Here is a 19,405-nt window from a genome sequence, read left to right on the forward strand (position 1 = left end):
TTCCTCAGTCCCTTTACAGCCATTATCCTGGGACTACTCTGTCTAGGGCAGGCTTCTCGACAGCAGCACTGCTGACATTTGTGAGCAGCTAACCCTTTGTTGTGGGGTTGCCTTGTGCACTGTAGGGTATTTAGCAGTGTCCCTGGCCTCTACCCATCAAATGTAAGCAGTAACAGCCCCCCTCAAGTCATGACAAACAAAAATGTCTCTAGATATTGATAAAGGTCTGCTGGGGGCAAAATGCCCCTGGTTGAGAGATTCTGGGGGAGTGGCAGGCTGATTGAGCTAGGACAGTGGTAGTGGTTATTACTATCCTATATAATAAAAGCCTAATATGCTAAGTGTCCAGTCGACTGGCTAGCCATTCAACCAATTAATATGCTAATGATATGCTAAGGTTACTCAACCACTCGCTATGATATGCACTGACCACCAGGGGGCAGACAGTCAACCAGTCTACTAGTTGCTATGGTGTGCACTGACCACCAGGGGGCAGATGCTCCGACTGGTAGGTTAGCTTGCTGCTGGAGTCCCGCTGATTGGGACTGAGCAAGATGAGCCAGACATACCCTGGAGCCCTTCTGCAGACCCTCCCCGGCTGGCCAACCTCCCGCGTCTCTCCCTGGCCCAATCGTGAACTGGTGGGGTCCCTCGGCCTGGCCTGTGCCCTCTTGCAATCTGGGACCCCTTGGAGGATATTGGAGAGCCAGTTTCAGCCCGATCCCACAGGGGGAGCACCGCTCAGCCAGAAGCCAGGTCATAGCTGGTGAGCGCAGTGGTGGTGCGGGAGCCTCTCGGGAAGCCTAAGCCATCAGTTGGACATCCCCTGAGGGCTCCTGGACTGTGAGAGGGCGCAGGCCAGGCTGAGGGGTCCTCCCCTCCCTCCGAGTGCATGAATTTCGTGCACCAGGCCTCTAGTTTGTAATGAAAGTGGGTGCTCAGTAATGACAAAGAGGACTATGGTTGTCTAAATAAAAAACACCCATTATCCTGAGTCCTCAATGAAGGCAATCACTTCAACCAATTACTTGATAATAATAATCTATATATAAAAGGCTAATATGCAAGTAGACCGGAACAACCGAACAACTAGTGTTGCTATGGTGTGCACTGACCACCAGGGGGAACATGTGGAACATGGCAGGCATCAGCAGCAGGCGGCAGAGTGTGGAACAAGGCGGGCATTGGGTGCGGTGGGATGATAGAGCAGGTGAGTGGGGGCGCCCGACCAAAGCGGGGAGCTGGTCACTGTCATTGGGGTGAGCCTCTGGTGGTTACTGAAAATTCTTTGCTCCTGTGCCACAGTCCCGCCCGGCGCTTACACCTGCTGCCAGTGCCAGTCCTGCTCGCACCCACTGCTGGTGCCTGGCGCCGGTCCTGATCGCTCGGCGCCATCAGTGGGTGCAAGTGGCGGCTGCTGGCCCCAATCACCCCTGAGGGCTTTTCCACCTACCCCCTGCTCCTGAGGGGTGATCGAGGCAGCAGCTGCTGCTGGCACCCGCTGACGGTGCTGGCACCGGCAGACAGGGGACTAGGGGCTGTGGCAGGAGGGGCCGTGTGGAGGCACGGAGGATGGGCTGAGACCCAGCCCTGTGCCCACCGCAGCCTCGCAGCCCACAGTTCCTTTCAAGGTGCATGAAGTTGTGCACTGGCCCCTAGTAATCTACACTGCTAAAAGAGCAACATGATAATTGACCGTACCTTCACGACACCCACCAGCCAATCAGGAGCGAATATGAAAATTAACCCAACAAATATGGTGGGTTAATTTGCATACACAGGTGCCAAGCAGCCAGGGGCGGGCAGGATGCTTGCATTGTTGCCATGGTGACGATGCAGGCGTTACGCACCACCCCGGCTGCTCCGGGCCTCTGGGCAGCGTGGGAAGGCAGAAAGGCAGCCCCGGGCTGGAGGGGAAAGGCGGCTCTGGGCGGAGTGAACATGCGGCTCCGGCCAGAGTGAAGGTGGTGCTGGCAGCCAGGGGAAGGAAGGCCCATTCTTGCACGAATCTTGGTGCATCGGGCCTCTAGTAAATAAATAAGAGTAAATGTGTAGGGAGAGATCACTTAGCAGTCTTATTAAGTAAGACTGAGCCCAATTATTGTATTTCACTAAGAAAACCCCCCAAAAACTATCATGAAAAAAGATTTTTTTCCTAGTTTTTGTATTTTTCTAGGTAATCTCATCAAGTTCCTAATTTCTAAAATCTTCTTACAATGGAATAAGGGTCCAATAAGTAAAGAACTGAAAAATTTATTCATTATTACCAATAAAATGGTACATAAAATTTGTTCAAAATGTAGAGCTTTCATTTTCATAAGCAATGAAGAAGCCCATACAGATTCACTTTACTTTTTTTCTTTCTCTTTCTTTTTTTAAAAATTGAATTTATTGGGGTGGCATTGGTTAATAAAATTATATAGGTTTGAGGTTTTTATTGTATTGTGTGTTCACCACCCCAAGTACAGTCTCCTTCCATCACCATTTACCCCTGTCCCCCCACTTTACCCTCTTCTACCTTCCCCATTCCACTTCCCCTGTCAGACAGATTTGCTGTAAAGTTTTAGACTTGGGAAATGATCTGAGCTGGTAGAAATGTTTCCTCCTTTCCTATGTTGGTTTAAAATAAAAAGCTTACTATTTATACTTGTGGTTTACTATATGACATTTGACATTTTTTTTTCCTTAAAAGGAAATATTAACTCACATTGCATATAGACATAAAGTAAGGACTTCTTACAACATACCTTTAAAACAAAGCAGTAGTCAGTGGGTGCTTTATATTTCATTTTACACTGAATCCCATAGTAAATGTTGACATTTTCGAACTGTATAAAACACGCCAAATCTCGAGATGTCTGAAAGAGAAGGAAAAAATCAAACCTTAACACAGTTGATGATTAATATTTTTCCAAGGTTGTTCTTGAGGGCACAACTAAGAATGATATTTTAGTGGAAAAATGTTGAATTTTAGGTAATTTATTGAAGCATCTATCATGATTAGTTTTCTAAATGCCAAGCCTGCATTTTAAGAGGCGAAGGAGTTCACCTAAGGCAAAACAGCGTGCCACAGGCCCAAGAATAGAGTGAAAGATTATACTGCTGTCCTGGCACCTGCACATGGACTCCCAGGGTCAGAGCTGACTGGTTAACCTTGAGGCATCATTATTGACAAGACAAGGTGACCAGCCACTTTATCAGAAATGTCATTTTGGCTTTTGCCATTCTAAGTCACTGATGGACTTCATGATTGAGCATTAAAAAAAAAAAAAAAATCCCCTTCAGGAGGAACAATGAGAGGTAAACGTGATGCTCAGGAAAATAGCATCTTCACGCACTTCTTCAGGAATAAAGATTCCTTTCATACTTTCTCTTTATTGTCCATGGTGTTGCTATGGAAACAGAAACCTCTCCCCCCTGTATAATATGCATTGTGAAGACTGCAACCTCTAATTTACATATTTGGTTACACTTTAGTTACAAGTTTGTTCTATTACTCTCCCCCCATCACATTCTATAATTCTTTACCTAGTTAGTGAATAGAGAGTGAAGGGCAGAATTGTTACACCTCAGTGCCCAATTATTCCTTTATTTATGGTGGGGTTTTTTTTCTTATATGATATTTTCTTCTAGATTTTCAAAGTTTTAAGTTTTTAATTAGAAAAATAAAACATACTCATTATAATTTAAAGAACAATGCATATATACCTAATAAAATGAAAATCTTCCTTCATCATTCCTTTTTCTAATTCCACTCTTTTCTCCATAAATACTATTGTTAATAATTTAGTAGTACTCTTCCACATGTTTTTGGGTAAGCATTTATACACATATGTATGCAGAGATACCCCCACATACATACATACATATTCTTACACACACACAATTTTTGAAACATGAGTGAAATTTTACTATAAATACTGTTTTATACCAATTTACCTTTCAACCTCTGTGCAAGAGAGTGCCATTTTTCTTACCCACTCCTGCTGAAATTTGGATATTATCAATATTGTTAATATTATCAATCTCATGGGAGGAAATATTTCACTATTTAATTTACATTTCCCTGCTTTTAGTAAGATAGAGCAAATTTTAACTTATTCAGTGGCTACTGATATTCTTTTTTCTGTCAATTCTCACTAAATAAGCTTTGCCCTTTTTTATGAGTATGTTTACCTTGTTCTTATTGATTTGCTGAACTCTTTGTATTTTATTGGTCTTCATACTTGGTTATACATGCTGCAGATGTACTCTCGGACTCTATAGCTAGTCTTTAATTTCTTGTTTGGATCTTTGGTCACGAGGAATTAAGAACAACCTGTCAATTTTCTCCTTATAACCTTGGGTTTTTAGTCTTGCTTAAGAAGGCGACTCCACCCCTAAATTATGAAAATATTAATGTATGTTTCTCCTAAGATTTTATATTCCCTTTTTCCTAAATGTGTTTAATAAATCTAGAATTTAATTTAGAACACGGTATAAGGCCCAAATCTATTTTTCCAAGTGGGTGTACATTTTTTTCAATGTTATTTATTGAATACCACATTTCCCCCCGGCCCCCCCATTGCTGTAAAATGCTTACTTTAATTTTATTTCTATTACATGGCTCTCTGTTCACCTGCTTGTCTCTACCTGTCCTACTTTTATCTAATGTTTTTTTGAGGAGGAATTCTACCTTAATGTTCTTCACAATTTTTGGGGTGTCATCTTTCTGATTAATTTTAGAAACAGTCTGTGAACTTCAAGTAAAATGAATTCAACTGAAATTTTTCTTGGGATTGAATATATAGAAAATTTGGGGGGAAGAATTAATCTTTCCATCTAGTAACATGTTACATTTCTATTTATTCAGTTATTTCACTCCCTTTATTAAATTTTATATTTTATGCCATATAAGCCTTCAACATTTCTTGTTGGTTGTTAGGTATTTTGTATTTTTTATTTCTGCTATGCATGAAACCTTTTGCATTATATTTTAATTTGCATATTGTTTGTGTAAAGGAAAACAATTTCTTATTTGGTAAGTTTATTTAGTCCTTATAGTGTTTCCATTGAGTGCCTTATATAGTTAGATAGACAATTGTGTCAACTGTGAATAAAGATAATTTTTGCCTCTTCTTTCCCAATAATTACATTTTTATTCTTTTTCTTGACTTACTGGCTAATTCCTCCACTCCACTGTTAGTTGAAGCTGTGAGAGAAAGTATGTTGTCCTATTGTAACATCACTAAGGGTGTTGTTTGTAGTAGGTTTATCTATGTATCATTTATATGTGAATGCCAAAGACTTAGCATTTCTAAAATAAAACAAATCATTAGTAGGTCAACTGTGACGTCCCCCAAGTAGGACTGGACTGAAGATGGCACAGCTGGGACTGTATCAGTAGGAGCAGTAGCTGCCTTGGACCAAGCACTACCCATAATGCCTCTCCTGCATTCCAATAGAGATAACATTGTCTTACAGATTCTGGGAGCAGACTTGCATATTCACCAGGATTTCACCTGCATGGGGTTGTGGGTCAAGCAAATCAGAAGAAACCTGCAAATTGTAAATATGCCATTTGGTGGTGTCCTGGATTGGGAAGTGCAGGCAAAATGTTCTGGCTCACCCCAGATATAGATGAGAGACATTCTAAAGTTTTAAAAGTTAAACAAAAGGTGGAAAAGCCCTGAGCCTCTAAGAAGGGTCTTTGAAAAAGATAATGATCAAAATGAGAGTTAAAATGAAATTTCAAAGAAGAACTTACTCTATGCTTGTAGATTTGAGGCACTAACTCTGAATCACCAAGCAAAAGTTAAATGATGTCTGAGGAACTCTGCTAAGTTAGGAAAATGCATATAGTACACCTCAGAAGACAACTCAATATTCAGAGGTTAAGGGCTAAAATCTAAATGAAGATCTATCAAGACTTCTAATACCGCTACGATTTCAGATAAAAGAAATTTTACTATGACTATAGAACAAAATAGTCAATACGGGGGGAAAGTTCTCAGGAGTAAGTATACAAAGTAACAAATTAATCTCTAGAAAAATACTTTGGGCATAATTTTTTTGTTGTGGTTGTTAATCCTCACCCAAGGATTTTTTATTTATGTATTTTTTAGAGAGAGTGGAAGGGAGGGGGAGAGACAGAGAGAAATATTGAGTGAGAGAGACACATTGATTGGTTGCCTTCTGCACCCGCTCTGACTGGGGCCGGGGATCAGGCCTGCAACCGAGGTACGTACCTTTGATAAGAATCAAACCCAGAACTCTTCAGTCCGTGGGCTGACTCTCTATCCATTGAGTCAAACTGGCTCGGTCTTGGTCATAATTTTTGAAACCTAACTTTAAACAAATAAAATTCTTCATCTTCAAGAGAGAGCTATAGGAAATATTACAAGAGGATTTCTATAAATCTATCCCAATAAGGTAAATATTAGTATAAATATTGTAAGAATATCACTCCCACAACAAAGTAAATATATTTAAATTGCCACCTGAAGATTTCACTTCCATGACACTTTTTTTTTACTAGATTTTTTTTCCTTTCTAACCTTAGTCTTCCCTTTGGGTACGTAATAAATTCCAGAAGCTCGTAAAAGGAAATAGCGCCTTTTCCAGGATTTCTTTCCATCTTCTTTCAAATAAAGAGCTCCTTCAAGTTCTGGCACAATGATAGATGTTCCACAGAAACTTTCCTGAAATTGAGATTCCAATGATATAAACACATGAAAGGTAAAAATACATTTTGTTCACATTTAAACAAATTGTGGCAAACTAGCCTTTAAGTTAATAGTCATTTTTGTCTACAGCTCTGATCAAAGGTATCTATCTATATAAAAGCCTAACATCTGTTACTACCAAATGACTGGAATGACTGGTCGACCAGTCGCTATGATGCTCACTGACCACCAGGGGGTAGACGCTCAATGCAGGAACTGCCCCCTGGTGGTCAATGTACTCCCACAGCCAACCTCCTGCCACCAGCCAACCTCCCACCACTGGCCAACCTCCCACGGTCCCTCCCCTGTCCGTGTCCCCCCCCCCCCCCCCCCCGCCACCGCCCTCCCCCCCCCCCCCCCCCAGCTGGCAGGCCCTGATCGGCCCCACTCTGATAGGGACTATGAGAGACAGCCCAACCAGCCCTGATCGCTGGCCAGGCCTAGGGACCCCACCCATGCATGAATTCATGCACCACACTTCTAGTATATTTATATTGCATGCTGTTTGACTAAAGAGAGCGAGAACTCCATGGTGCTTAGGAGTCCTGGCTGCTGAATTAGACTTCAAGGCTTCTTGACCACTTAGCACTGTGATAGTGGGAAAGTAACTAAACCTCAGTTTCTTTCCTTGGAAAATGGAGCAATAATGGCCCCAACCTCATAAGGAAATTTGTGAGCATCTCAAGGGTCTTCTAAGTCGGTAAATTAAAAAAATTATTACTTTTCCTGTAAGCAAAAAAGATTACTGTTTCATTGCTAGGAAATAAAAAAAATTGCAATGTATAATTCTATACATAAAATACATGTATGTTAATAACTTATTCTTGGGATGGTTTTCTTATCAAAAAATGAAGACGGCAATTATTAATACTATACAATCTGAAAGGATAGTGCCTAAGTACATTTTCTAGGTGTGGATTTTCAAATGTCAAAACTTGCATAGATTTATAGATCTTAGTACATTCTTTTAAAAAGCAATGTAGTAAAATTGCATATTATTTCATCTTTCAGTTCAAATACTCAAACTTATTTTTTTTTGCTTTCTATTTTATAACTCTCAGTCTCATTCAGTCTCATAAAGGTAGAATAACTTATTTTAAATCCTCACCTGGGGATATTTTTTCCATTGATTTCTATAGTGTAATAATTCAGTAAGACTCCGGAAACCAAGGTGCTTGGCCTTGTCCAATAACACAGTAACCTCAGCAGGCAGAGCCAACCTTGTATCAGGTCTCTAACCCCAAATCTCTGACTTCCTGCCACCTGGCTGCTGGAAGAACACCTTAGAATTCACTCTAAAGCAGATTTGGAAATCCTTACATCTGACTTCTAGGGAGCACTTAAGTGATGAATCATAAAGAATGTTAGGAGATGAGTTTTATGCAGATTCTTAAGTCTTTTAGTCAAGAATTACTAATCCAACTTCATGAAGAGTAAAATATACTGTCTAAAGCCATACTATTAAAAAATATGTTCTTATAGGATTTATAGAGAGAGGAAAAGAGAGGGACAGAGAGGTAGAAATATCCTGCACACCTCCTACTGGGGATCGAGCCTGCAACCCAGGCATGTGCCCTGACTGGGAATCGAACCTGGGCCTCTTGGTTCCTGGGCTGACACTCAATCACTGTGCCACACTGGCTGGGCTAAAGCCATACTTTTAAACAAATGACTCAAATAACCAATTTAATTATATAAATAGCTATAATTTAGTAATAATGTGATTTTTCAAACCCCAAGTTAACATTTCAGTGTGTCTCAGAATCATCCATTGTTTTGAGAAGCAAATAATTTAAAAAATAGATACAACTAACCTCCTCCTCTTTTCTTCTATTGGGCAAAATTAACTTACCTCCAGTAAGCATTCCTTGTTCTTGGCGTTCATCTTCTCATTTGTTTCCTTGCTTTCTTTTTTCCCTTTGTTATCCAAGTAAAAATTCTAAATAAAATATTAAAAGATCAGATCAGTCAGTCTTCATCACCGTGCCAGCCACAGAGGGACTCAGGGCCTTGCTGGCGAGAGATGCACCTGCAGGAAATGACCTGGGGAGCTCAGCGTGTGCTCTCTGTCAACCACGCGCTTACCGAGGCCTCCTGAGTGCTGGCTGCCGCACGACTGTGCAGAAGCACACCTCTCTCCCATAGCGCACCGTCAACGAGGAAACAAACGTAAGATGGAAAACACTGGCAGAGGATACGACCTCCTGGGGTTGTTAAATTCCGTGGTCTCGATTTAGAACATGTGGAAAGCGGGAAGCGGGGCGGCCTGGGGCTGGCCTGCAGGTGGAGCGCATGTTCCCCGTCCAGGAGGGAGCCGCTCGGCTGGTGGCCGCCAGGTAGGATTCCAAGGCCCCGCGGGCTAGAGGCTCGGGCTTAGCAAGAGAAGCCTCCAGTCTGGATTTTTATAAATGCTGGCAACCAATTTTAATTTTAAAAACCGTGGGGCAACCACAACGCAGGGGGTGCTGCTAGGCAACTCCTCAGGACAGACAGGAGTAGAGAGGGCATTTCTTGAAAGAGAGCCGGCCTATCCAAGGCAGGGAAGAGCATGGCACTCACAAATGGGCACATGTTCTCTAAGCAGAGTTTGTATAAATCTAGGTTTCTTAACTTGTTAATACTGAATTTCGATAAGGCGGTTGGAACTAAATGTTAAATGCGTACGTTTCAAAAAAAAAAATCGTAATCACACAGGGGCTACATTTTACATCACCAGTGCAGCCGAAGTGTCAATGCCAAAGTGATTAGTATGAGCGACCACTGCCATAGTTGAGGACTTTTATGTGAAAATGTAGAGCAGTGGTTCCCAACCTTCTTTTGGCCATGCCCCACCTAAGCACCTCTAAATCCTGATGCCCCCTCCCCTTGTGGCATATAATTCTTATTATTCCAAAAGTGCACTCCTATTCACATGGAGGAAGCCTAAAAGGCCATTAACTTGGTCTAGACAAGCTTCCAAAGAACACGGCATCCATGAAAGAGAAAAATAAAAGAATGAAAGGACAGCTGAAGTACTGAGGAAGAAATCACTAAGAAATTGTTAAAAAAAATAATAATATGAAGTGATATGAAAAAGTAGCAAATAAAGTTTCAAAACATATAATAGAGAACTGAAATGCATAAATATGTCACAATATATATTTATATACTGTATATGAGGAACCTAGAACCATAACCAATACAAAAAAATCACTGTTAATAACTCATTCTCTAATTGCCCCCCTTAAAAATCAAATTGCCCCTCTGTGGGGCATGTGCCCCATGTTGGGAATGGTGGATATAGAGTTTTATAAAATAATACATTAAAAATGTATTAAAACTAGAACATATACCTCTGGAGCACAGTGAATAAATTAAGGACCCTCCTGAATGTAGACACAGAAGTTTATTTGTACCAGAGGAGTGTTTCTGCAAGTGTGATCCCCAGACCACCTTGCTGCTCAATAAAATTCATGGTCCCGGCCTCCCAACATACTAAAAGGAAATTTCTGGTGCAGGGCCTGGGAATCTGATCTGACATTCTTCCTGGATAAATTTTATTCCTATTGAAGTTTGAGAACAGAATATACTGGACACAGAGTTAGGAAGCAAACTGTAGGCAAATAAAATTTGCAAAATTAGGGTATCTCCCCAAAGTAGCAGGCATAAAAATGGTGACTTAAACAGAGGGACAATGTCAAGTACAATTCCTTTGATAATTTTTATTGAATTATCTTGTAATATGTTTTCAAGGCTTTTAACTTTTACTTGTTATTTGGATGGATAGTAGATTGTGAATTAATGTGATTTCATATAGAGTTCAGAAACTATCTTAATTTTACATGTTTGGCTTGCAGACTATGACTAGCTATAATTGATAACATATACTACCTGCCAGGACTCTACACTGAGGCCTTACAGGTATGCTTTTCATTTCAGCCATTCAAGAACAACCCCATCACATGGGTGCCGTTGCTGTGATAGAGATCGGGAAGCAGAGGATTAAGTGATTTGCCCAAGGCTAGTCCGTGCCAGAGCTTTGAGTTTTTCTTAAGTTTTCTCAGCTCTAAATCCCACGGGAGAGAAGCCAGCGCAGCAGTGTGGATGTACTTAATGCCACTGACTGTAACTTAAAAATGGTTAAAATGGTAAATTCTACATTATGTACCGGTGTATTTTACCACAATAAAAAAACATGAGATGACCTAGTCATGCGAGTGAATGCAGAGAGGGCCGCCAGCAAGCACATCTTGCTTGAGGGTCCTGGAAACGTACAAGTTGAAAGAATGAAACAAGAACACTCCATGGCATGTGCTTTTCATCCTCATCCGGGAACAGGAGAGTGTGTGTCACCCTCTGCAGGGACAGATAAGGGTCTTTCTAAACTGTGAAGGGCCCCACTTACTAGGGTCAGGATCTGAGCCATGTCTTTCTCTGAGATCCCTCTTTTTCAACTTCTGAATAACTTTTTTCCCCTTTCCAAGTGACGATGCTACACTGTGCTTTTGTTCTGATGAAAAGGCAAAACCACAAAGTAAATCTGAGCTGGCGAACAGGAGGGTGGTCCTTAGAAGGGACTGACTGTCTTTGGCCAGGACTTCCACCTGTCACCTGGGCGGCCGGCTCACTGCGAGCTGCTCTGTGGCAAGCAGCAGAACTTTGAAGTTAATCCATTATCTGTTGCAAAAGAAACTGGACAATCAGGTGAATTCAGTCACAGCTTGATCCCTTTCGTATAGATTCTGAAAATGCAAGATTTGGGACAGCTGGATAGGAAAGAAACAGCAAATACATTACTTACTTAAATAGAACCTTCTTGGAATAAAGAGTAAATCAAGCAAACAGTTATCAGTCCAAAAATAAATATTTGTGAGTACCCTTTACATGTAAAATATCTCTGTTTTTAAGAAACTTTCTATCGCATTGAGAAGATAAATTGAAATAGATGATAGATTGATGGACAGATGACTATGAACAGGGATTGGCGAAAGCAGGCTTAGAGAGTGTGTACGCAAAAAACAGTTTTTCTTGTATTATTATTTATTTGTTAATTATTGTATTATGTATTATTATTAACCTACTTTTGCCCACCCCTGTATGTACCTGTAGGTGGGGGAGCTACAGAAGATACTTCATAAATTAAAAACGAGTGAAATTTTATAGGTTTTCAGAGAGGAAGACGTAACTGTGGGCCAAGATGATCAAGAAAGACTTCACAGAGGAGGTCCAAGTCTGACTAGATCTTGAAAGATGTTCAATATTCAGAGGAAAAAAGAAATATGGAGAGCATTTGAGGCAGGAAGAAAAGCACGTACAAAGGCCCAGATGTGGTTAAATATTGGGTCTCTGTGGACCACCAGTGACCGCTGGTCTGGCTGGAGCTGGGGATTAATACAGCGTGTCCGATGAAGACCTGACCACCACTCCCAACTCTCTCTTCCGCCCCGTGCCAGGTACCCCTGCTGCCCGTGGCCGGCTGGCTGTGCAGTGCCCCCCTAGAATGGGCAGTGCTTATTCCCTGGTTCCGCTTGTGCTGGGTCTGGCTCCCTGCCTTGTTTGGCAACAGCATGTTGGTGGAAGGGTCCTTGCACAACTGTGAGCAGAGGACTTGCAAGGAGGTGGCATGTTTCTACTCATTCTCCTGCCCTTTCGCCACTCACCCTGAGGAGGCTGTGTCACAAGTAGCTGCTGGGCTGAGGACAGTAAGAGGCATGCGGAACTATCTGAATCTAACTCACCATCTAGAGCCAAGAACAGCTGGCCTGCAGACACGGAGAGAGGAAATGTCTATAGCTGCAAGCCACTGGGATCCCGAGGCTGTTTTTATGCATCCAAACCCTGACTAATACACACCCACCCCCTCTGGCTGGTGAAAGGATCTATGTACTGAAGCCAGCGGCTGACTCTGCTTTAAAACAGTAGCCTGGGGGCCATCCATGTGATTACTGGATTACTGTGTGACCTCTCCCAGCTGGCCTGGCCCTGGGTGGTCACGATGAAGCTTGGTGGGAGAGGGAGGTTGGAAAGGTGTGGAGGACAGATGCCTTGGGGCGCCTTTCTCTCCCCGTGGCTGGCGCCCTGCTACACCTGAGGGGAAGGAGGAAGCTGTGTTTCTCTCTCTGTTCCTCCCTAGAGCAGCCAACAGTGAAACACAACCACCACCAAATTTCAGCCAAGAAACAGAACAGACGAAGGAATGGAAATTGCCTAATATATCAATAGTGATTATTGTTGGAGTGTGGGATTATGGATGATTTGAAGTTCCTCTCTCATTTTTCAACTTTTTAAAAACAATAAGTTGATATTATATTTGAAGCCAGGAAAATAAAAGATGTTATTAAGAGAAATAAAAAGCCAATACCTTCTCTGAAACACAGATTTTCTGGAGACGAGCGACGAATGGCCAACGTGAACACGGAAGTGCTGCTCCCTCTCCAGACACAGCCCTCAGTCTGTAGGACTCTCTGTTTCAGGCACCGACACTGGTCTTTGCATAGCAGGGCTACAGGCCAGCAGAGCCAGGGAAACAAAACCCCGCAGGGTACAGCTGACTTCCCTTTGAACATCGGGCCCTTTCTCCGGAGGAGCAGACCCCCTGCGAGGAACCAACTGGGGAGAGCTTTCCTAATGACAACCAGACTGAAGAACGAAGCTGCTTCTTGAGTAAAGCTGCTTTTATGAGGACAGTGAGGTTCTACCGCCCCAAAACACTTTACCCCAAAGGGGCAGTCCCGCCCGGGTAAGAGGGGCCCTGTCTTGACCCCACGCTGTAGAGGGTCCCTGTTCTGACCCTCAGCCTGCCACTCCCCTGCTCATTGTGAATCTAAAGCAGCTCTAAAATATAAAACTTATTAAAAAAAAAAACCCAAACACCTTAAATGGATGCTAGTGAGAATTAAATTGCCATGGAACTGTAGTTAGTTTTTGTTGGATAGCAATATGCTGCACACTGCATTATTTGCATTTATTTAGACTTAGAAAAACTGTCTTTGTCAGCACAGTCAAATGCGCGAGGTAGTACACAGTTTTTCAAACTTCTTCGCGGGGGTATCAAGCACAGAAGTTTGATGCCCATTCATAGAGGCATCTATGTGAGCAGAGATCTCCCTGTGGGAGGAGACGAGTGAGCAGAATTGGGGGTCTGCCGAGAGGAAGGACAGAGCTTGTGGAGGGACAGAGTGATGGAGGGAAACGGCTGAGGGAAGGCTGGGGTCAAGATGCTGCTGGCCATGGTCCCCAGCTCCAGACCCTGAAAATCCTGGTCATGCTTCCTTTCATTCGTCTGTATCTTTTCAATAATCACTTTGGAAAGAATTCTAATTAGGGCAGTTTCTGTTCTCATGACCAAGCAAACCCCAATGACAGCTACGGCAGTGTCTGCGCACTCAGACTTCAGCGATGACTCTGAAGAACCACTGACCACCTTGGATCCTTGTCAGGATCCAATCATTAGGCGCATGCGTGGTTCCTGCACCTTAGGGGTAAAGCTAAAACAATGAGTGTCCCAAAGAACTGATAAGTCTCTCTTTAATTGAATAGGGCACAACAGCAACCAGTATGGGAATTCATTGCTCTGTGTTTCCTCATTTTAAAATGGGGTGATGTGTTGTAAAATCCTGGTGGAATTCCTTAAAAAAAAACACACCCATATATTTTTATTGATTTCAGAGAGGAAGGGAGAGGGAAAGAGAGATAGAAACATCAATAATGAGAGAGAATCATCTACTGCCTGCCTCCTGCACGCCCCCTACTGGGGCCTAAGCTCACAATCCAGTCAAGTGCCCAGACCGGAATCACCTCTTGGTTCCTGGGTGGATGCTCAACCACTGAGCCACACCCAATTGGGCTGGAATTCCTTCTTAATTAAGCATCTCTGGGTCTACAGATTTGTGTTCACATTGGCTGGGGGAGGGACTGCTGAATTTCAGCTGGGCTCAACCCACTTTACTTCTACTCATAACATCACAATGTAGCAAGCAGTTTTCGTGCTGGGTTCCATCCTGCCAGGTGGGAAGTGCAGCATACCGCCGCTGTGTTGTTCAAATGGAGAAGCTGAATTTAAGTGTTGTCAGGAAGTGTGCCAAAGCCCCACAGTCTGCAGGAGCCACCTGAGACCCACTGAGCAACATTGCTCTTCCAGTCACCATGGAAATGGGTGCCTTGCATTCGTGCCTGCATAAGCACACCACTGTTGTCCGCAAATCCCCACTGACTCGTTTCTGATAACTGAGCTCAAAGCTTCTCTTTGTATTCATTTTATTGTCTCCTTATTAGACCTAGCACTGAGGTTAAGTAATTTGTAAAAGACTTCTATTAAATATTAAAGATTTAGTATTGAAATTTTAAACATGACATTTTACATAGTTTTGTATAGCTTAGTAATTTTCCAGAAGAACTGATTCTCTGAGCCAGATAAGCTCTTCCTCAGTCAAGCTGGAAATGCTAATCCATCCTTTATACATCAAACAGGCTGTGGGTGGCCAAGGACAGGCTGATGGTGGCATCATGAGTGCAGATGTCAAGGAGAAAGTCAGGATCTGAACTCTCAAGCACTCTAGGGTCTACATGTGCAGACCTATGAGAATATGCACCCTTGTTCCCTATGGGCACAGAGGAAGTCATTTGCTAAGTAAAACAATGTGACTGTTAGACAGCATCTGGTTCTCCAGGAATGGTGACCTGGGCCATGTCTTTGCATGCACTTCTGTTTTATTTTATTATTATTCTTACTAGAGGCCTGGTGCATGAATTCATGCACAGGTGGGGTCCCTCAGCCTGACCAGTAATTGGGGCCAATTGCGGGGGTGGGGGTGTGGTGGGGGCGGCCACCAGGGGGAGGGACCGCGGGAGGTTGGCCAACTGGGGGGAGGGACTATGGGAGGTTGGTTGGTTGGCTGGGGGAGGGACTGCTGGAGGTTGGCCGGCTGAGGGAGGTTGGCTGGCCATGGGATGTTGGCTGTGGGAGCACACTGACCACCAGGGGGCAGCTCCTGCATTGAGCATCTGCCCCTGGTGGTCAGTGTGCATCATAGCAACTGGTTGACCAGTCATTTGGCAGCTCAGGCTTTTATATATATAGATTTAAAATATATTTTTATTGATTTTAGAGAAGAAGGGAGAGGGAGAGAGAGATATAGATAGAAACATCAATGATGAGAGAGAATCATCCTTTGGCTGCCTCCTGGTCCCCACCCCCGCTCAACTGGGGATTGAGCCCACAACCCTGGCATGTGTCCCTGACTAGAATCGAACCTGGGACCCTTCTGTCCACAGGCCGGCACTCTATCCACTGAGACAAACCAGCTAGGGCTTTGTATGCACTTTATACAAAGAGCAGAATAATAAATTTGAGCTTATTTCTGATCTGGGCCTCTTGGGTCAATCTCTTCTCATTGTGGGAAATTAAGGCAGTTTATTAACTTCTCAGCCAATAAGTCCCATTTGTCCTGATAGCTGGAGTCAATTTATCTTGTCTGAGGACTTCCACAGTCACAAGGCTACCAATTCCATTCCTATAGTCCAAGAAGCTCTGAACAGAAGAATCAATCTATGAAAACTGCTTGTCATTGTCCTCAATGATGGTTTTAAGATCAGACAAAGGCCCCCTTTCTATCTTTGACCTCAGCTTTCTCATCTGTAAAGAAGGAATAGCAATATATCCTTTTTACCCCTCATAGTTTTAAAGATTAAAGGCAATGTATACAAAGCCTCTAGCCTAGTGTATAGTAGGTATTAAATAGTTTCTAGTAATTTTCCTCTTTCTCTGGATCCTCAGTTATTCCCCCTGCATTTGATAAAAAAAGTAGCTTTTGTTACAAACTTCCATGAAAATAAGTTCTTAGGTTTGTCACCTTAGGAAATGAGAAACAATAATATTTAACATGAGTCAGTTCCTGTCCTTATCCTTATCTCTACAAGTTTCATTTTGCAATCACAGAGTAAAGTCCCTTAACACAAGGGAAGATTTTGGAGATTATGTGGACAGTGATAAAAAGCCAGTCAATTTGTTTCCCCACTCTGTAAATGCCCTGGCATCTGAGAACAGGTTAGACGGGGGTCTCAGCAATGGAATGATTTCCACTATCCTCTGAGAATAGGAAAACCACCAAAGGGAGAAATTAGGAGCATATCTCTAAAGACATCTATATTTATATATAAAGAAGTAATATGCCAGGACACTATAACACATCATGACTGGACCATTAGCATATTAGCTCCTTTCAGCAGGAGGCTGCCTGCTCGTGCCGCAAGGCATTGCTCCGGAGATGGGGCAGAAGCGGGGAGGCATCCTGAGGAGGTAAGACCATCCCGTACTGGGGAGGGCAGGGGTGAGAGCCCACAGTGCCCTCCTCACCAGTCCTTTACCACCCACCGCTCACGCTCAGAGCTCCCTGCAGCCTACTTGCCAGGGGAAGGAGCACAGTGCAGCAGGTGGGAGGCTTCCATGCTCTCCTCCAGTGCCATGATGGGGCGGAGCCACCGCGTTGCTCCAGAGACAGGGTGAAAGCAGGGAGGCACCCGGAGAAGGTGGGTGGCATCATGAGTGCAGATGTCAAGGAGACATCTGCAGAGACAGGGTGAAAGCAGGTAGGCACCCGGAGAAGGTGGGTGGTATCATGAGTGCAGAGGTGACTCGAGGGTGGGCAGCGTTGCATGATTTCATGTGCTGGGCTCCTAGTTTATAGATAAAACTAGAGGCCTGGTGCACAAAATTCATGCACTGGCGGGGGGGGGGGGAAGGGAGGGAGTTTTCTCTTAGCCTGGCCTGCATCCTCTCACAATCCAGGACATCCCTCTCACAATCCGGGGCCACTGGCTCCTAACCTGCCTGCCTGCCTGGTCACCCCTAACCCCTCTGCCTGCCTGCCTGATCGCCCCTAACTCCTCTGCCTGCCTGGTCACCCCTAACCCCTCTGCCTGCCTGCCTGATTGCCCCTAACTGCTCGCTGGCCTACCTGATCACTCCTAAACACTCTGCCTGCCTGCCTGATCACCCCCAACTGCCTCTGCCTCAGCCGCCACCGCAGCGCTTTTGTCCAGAAGGACGTCCGGAAGGTCATTAAGCGGTCCAGTTTAATTAGCATATTATGCTTTTATTATAGATATTGTTCATCTGATAGAAAGTACTTGAGTGAAGTGTGTAAATTTAATGGAGGGTGAAATGGGATTTTTTTTGAAGAAAGAGGGAGAAACTCAGCATGTTTAAAATCTAGTTTATGGTGTTCCTCGCCCATACTATTTCTCTTCTGGTGCTTCTTACCTCAGCGAATGGCGTCGGAATCTATCCAATTCCTGAGTCTGAAACCAGAGAGTCATTGTCATTCCTGCCTCCCCCTTCTATGCTTCCCTATTATTCACCATATTTTGCAAATTCTTCCTCCTACTAACCATCTCCCAGTGCCCTCCATTCTATTATCATTTCCTCTTGCTGGGCTTCTGTAACCATCTCTCCATAACAAGGAAGCTTTTACTTTGCTTCCTCCAAATCCATTCTCCATAGTGCAAATTGGTTAAAAAATTTCCCTGCTTTGTACTTGTCTTTAAGACTTTTGGTCCATTTTTTAAGTTTTTTTCTTTCTCGTTTAATCTCTATTTCATTCTTAGCCAGTTTAGCTTGTTTGGCACCTATTCCTAAAGTTTTGGGTTTCTGGTAGGGTACATGAAAGGGACCTTAGTGTAAACCAACAGCCTGATGCCACTGGCCTTTGTACTGTTGCCAAACAGGAAGGCACTGTGTCCTGGCCAGGTGTTAGGCCTCCACCAGCTTCGACAGGCATTGAGATGGCAGAAAATTCAATGAATAGTACCTCTGCCTATTATCAGTGGCTTCAGAATCTTCCACCTTATAACCTCCTGCAGATAGCATTTCACTCATCATCTCTACTTCATAAATCATGTTTCTGTAAGAACGAAGTCCTAACCCTAAAGAGAAAAAATACCCACTGCACAGAGGCATACAGAGTAGGGATAAGGGCAAACCATGGACTTTGCCTGTTGACAGATACTGACTATAGATCAATCTTGCCCTGATCAAGGATGAGTGAAGAGGAAGGACCAACATCATGCTTATGACAAAATACTGTAGGACCTCAGGAGAAATACCAATCTGGAAGACTTTACCAACAACATATCTATACAATTAGTGAACTTCAGGATTCAGAAGAAAGTTGTAGGAAATTGTTATCTCCAGGAGAAGGCGGTAAGATAGATAGAAAAGTATTTCCGGGGGAAGGGTCTCATGCAAACCCAACCTTGAAAATGGTCCAAATACTATCCATGAAGAGTACTAATCAGCAGATAGATTATTCAACCAAACATTGAGAAAATAGAAATACTTAAAACCAGTCCCTTAGAGAATGCATCCACTTCAATTTTGGCCTTTATATTTGATTGTAAATTAGGAGAACTACTTACTTGGTTTTAAAGAACATATTATTATCCCCAAAAATTCACTAGGAAGATTTCTGCTCACTCCTATGACACAGTACCTTGACATAGTGATCAAACCTCCACAAAAATAAGTAGAAAAGCCCTACCTGTTTGACTGAGTGGATAGAGCATTGGCCTGTGGACTGAAGGGACTCGGGTTTGATTCCAATTGAGGGCATGTACCTTGGATGTGGGCTCCTCCCCAGCAGGCCCTGATCAGGGCGCATGTAGGAGGCAACCAATCAATGTGTTTCTCTCACATTGATGTTTCTGTCTTCCCCTCTCTCTTCCAC

The 19,405-nt window shown here is 43.3% G+C and overlaps 1 protein-coding gene across 4 annotated transcripts in view; it reads right to left on the minus strand.

Annotated features, from left to right (window-relative positions):
- The window catches only part of APBB1IP (amyloid beta precursor protein binding family B member 1 interacting protein), a 123,232-nt gene that overhangs the window by 18,771 nt on the left and 85,056 nt on the right, over positions 1 to 19,405 (minus strand). For all 4 annotated transcript variants that reach the window (XM_079772955.1, XM_079772956.1, XM_079772954.1 and 1 more), the window contains exons 8-10: positions 8,557 to 8,643; positions 6,537 to 6,680; positions 2,748 to 2,858 (exon numbers count right to left, since the gene is read on the minus strand). In XM_079772955.1, the coding sequence (XP_079629081.1) occupies positions 2,748 to 2,858; positions 6,537 to 6,680; positions 8,557 to 8,643 (342 nt within the window). The remainder of the gene's footprint in view (positions 1 to 2,747; positions 2,859 to 6,536; positions 6,681 to 8,556; positions 8,644 to 19,405) is intronic.

This window comes from Cnephaeus nilssonii, assembly GCF_951640355.1.
Source record: "Cnephaeus nilssonii genome assembly, chromosome: 1".
Taxonomy (NCBI): domain Eukaryota; kingdom Metazoa; phylum Chordata; class Mammalia; order Chiroptera; family Vespertilionidae; genus Cnephaeus; species Cnephaeus nilssonii.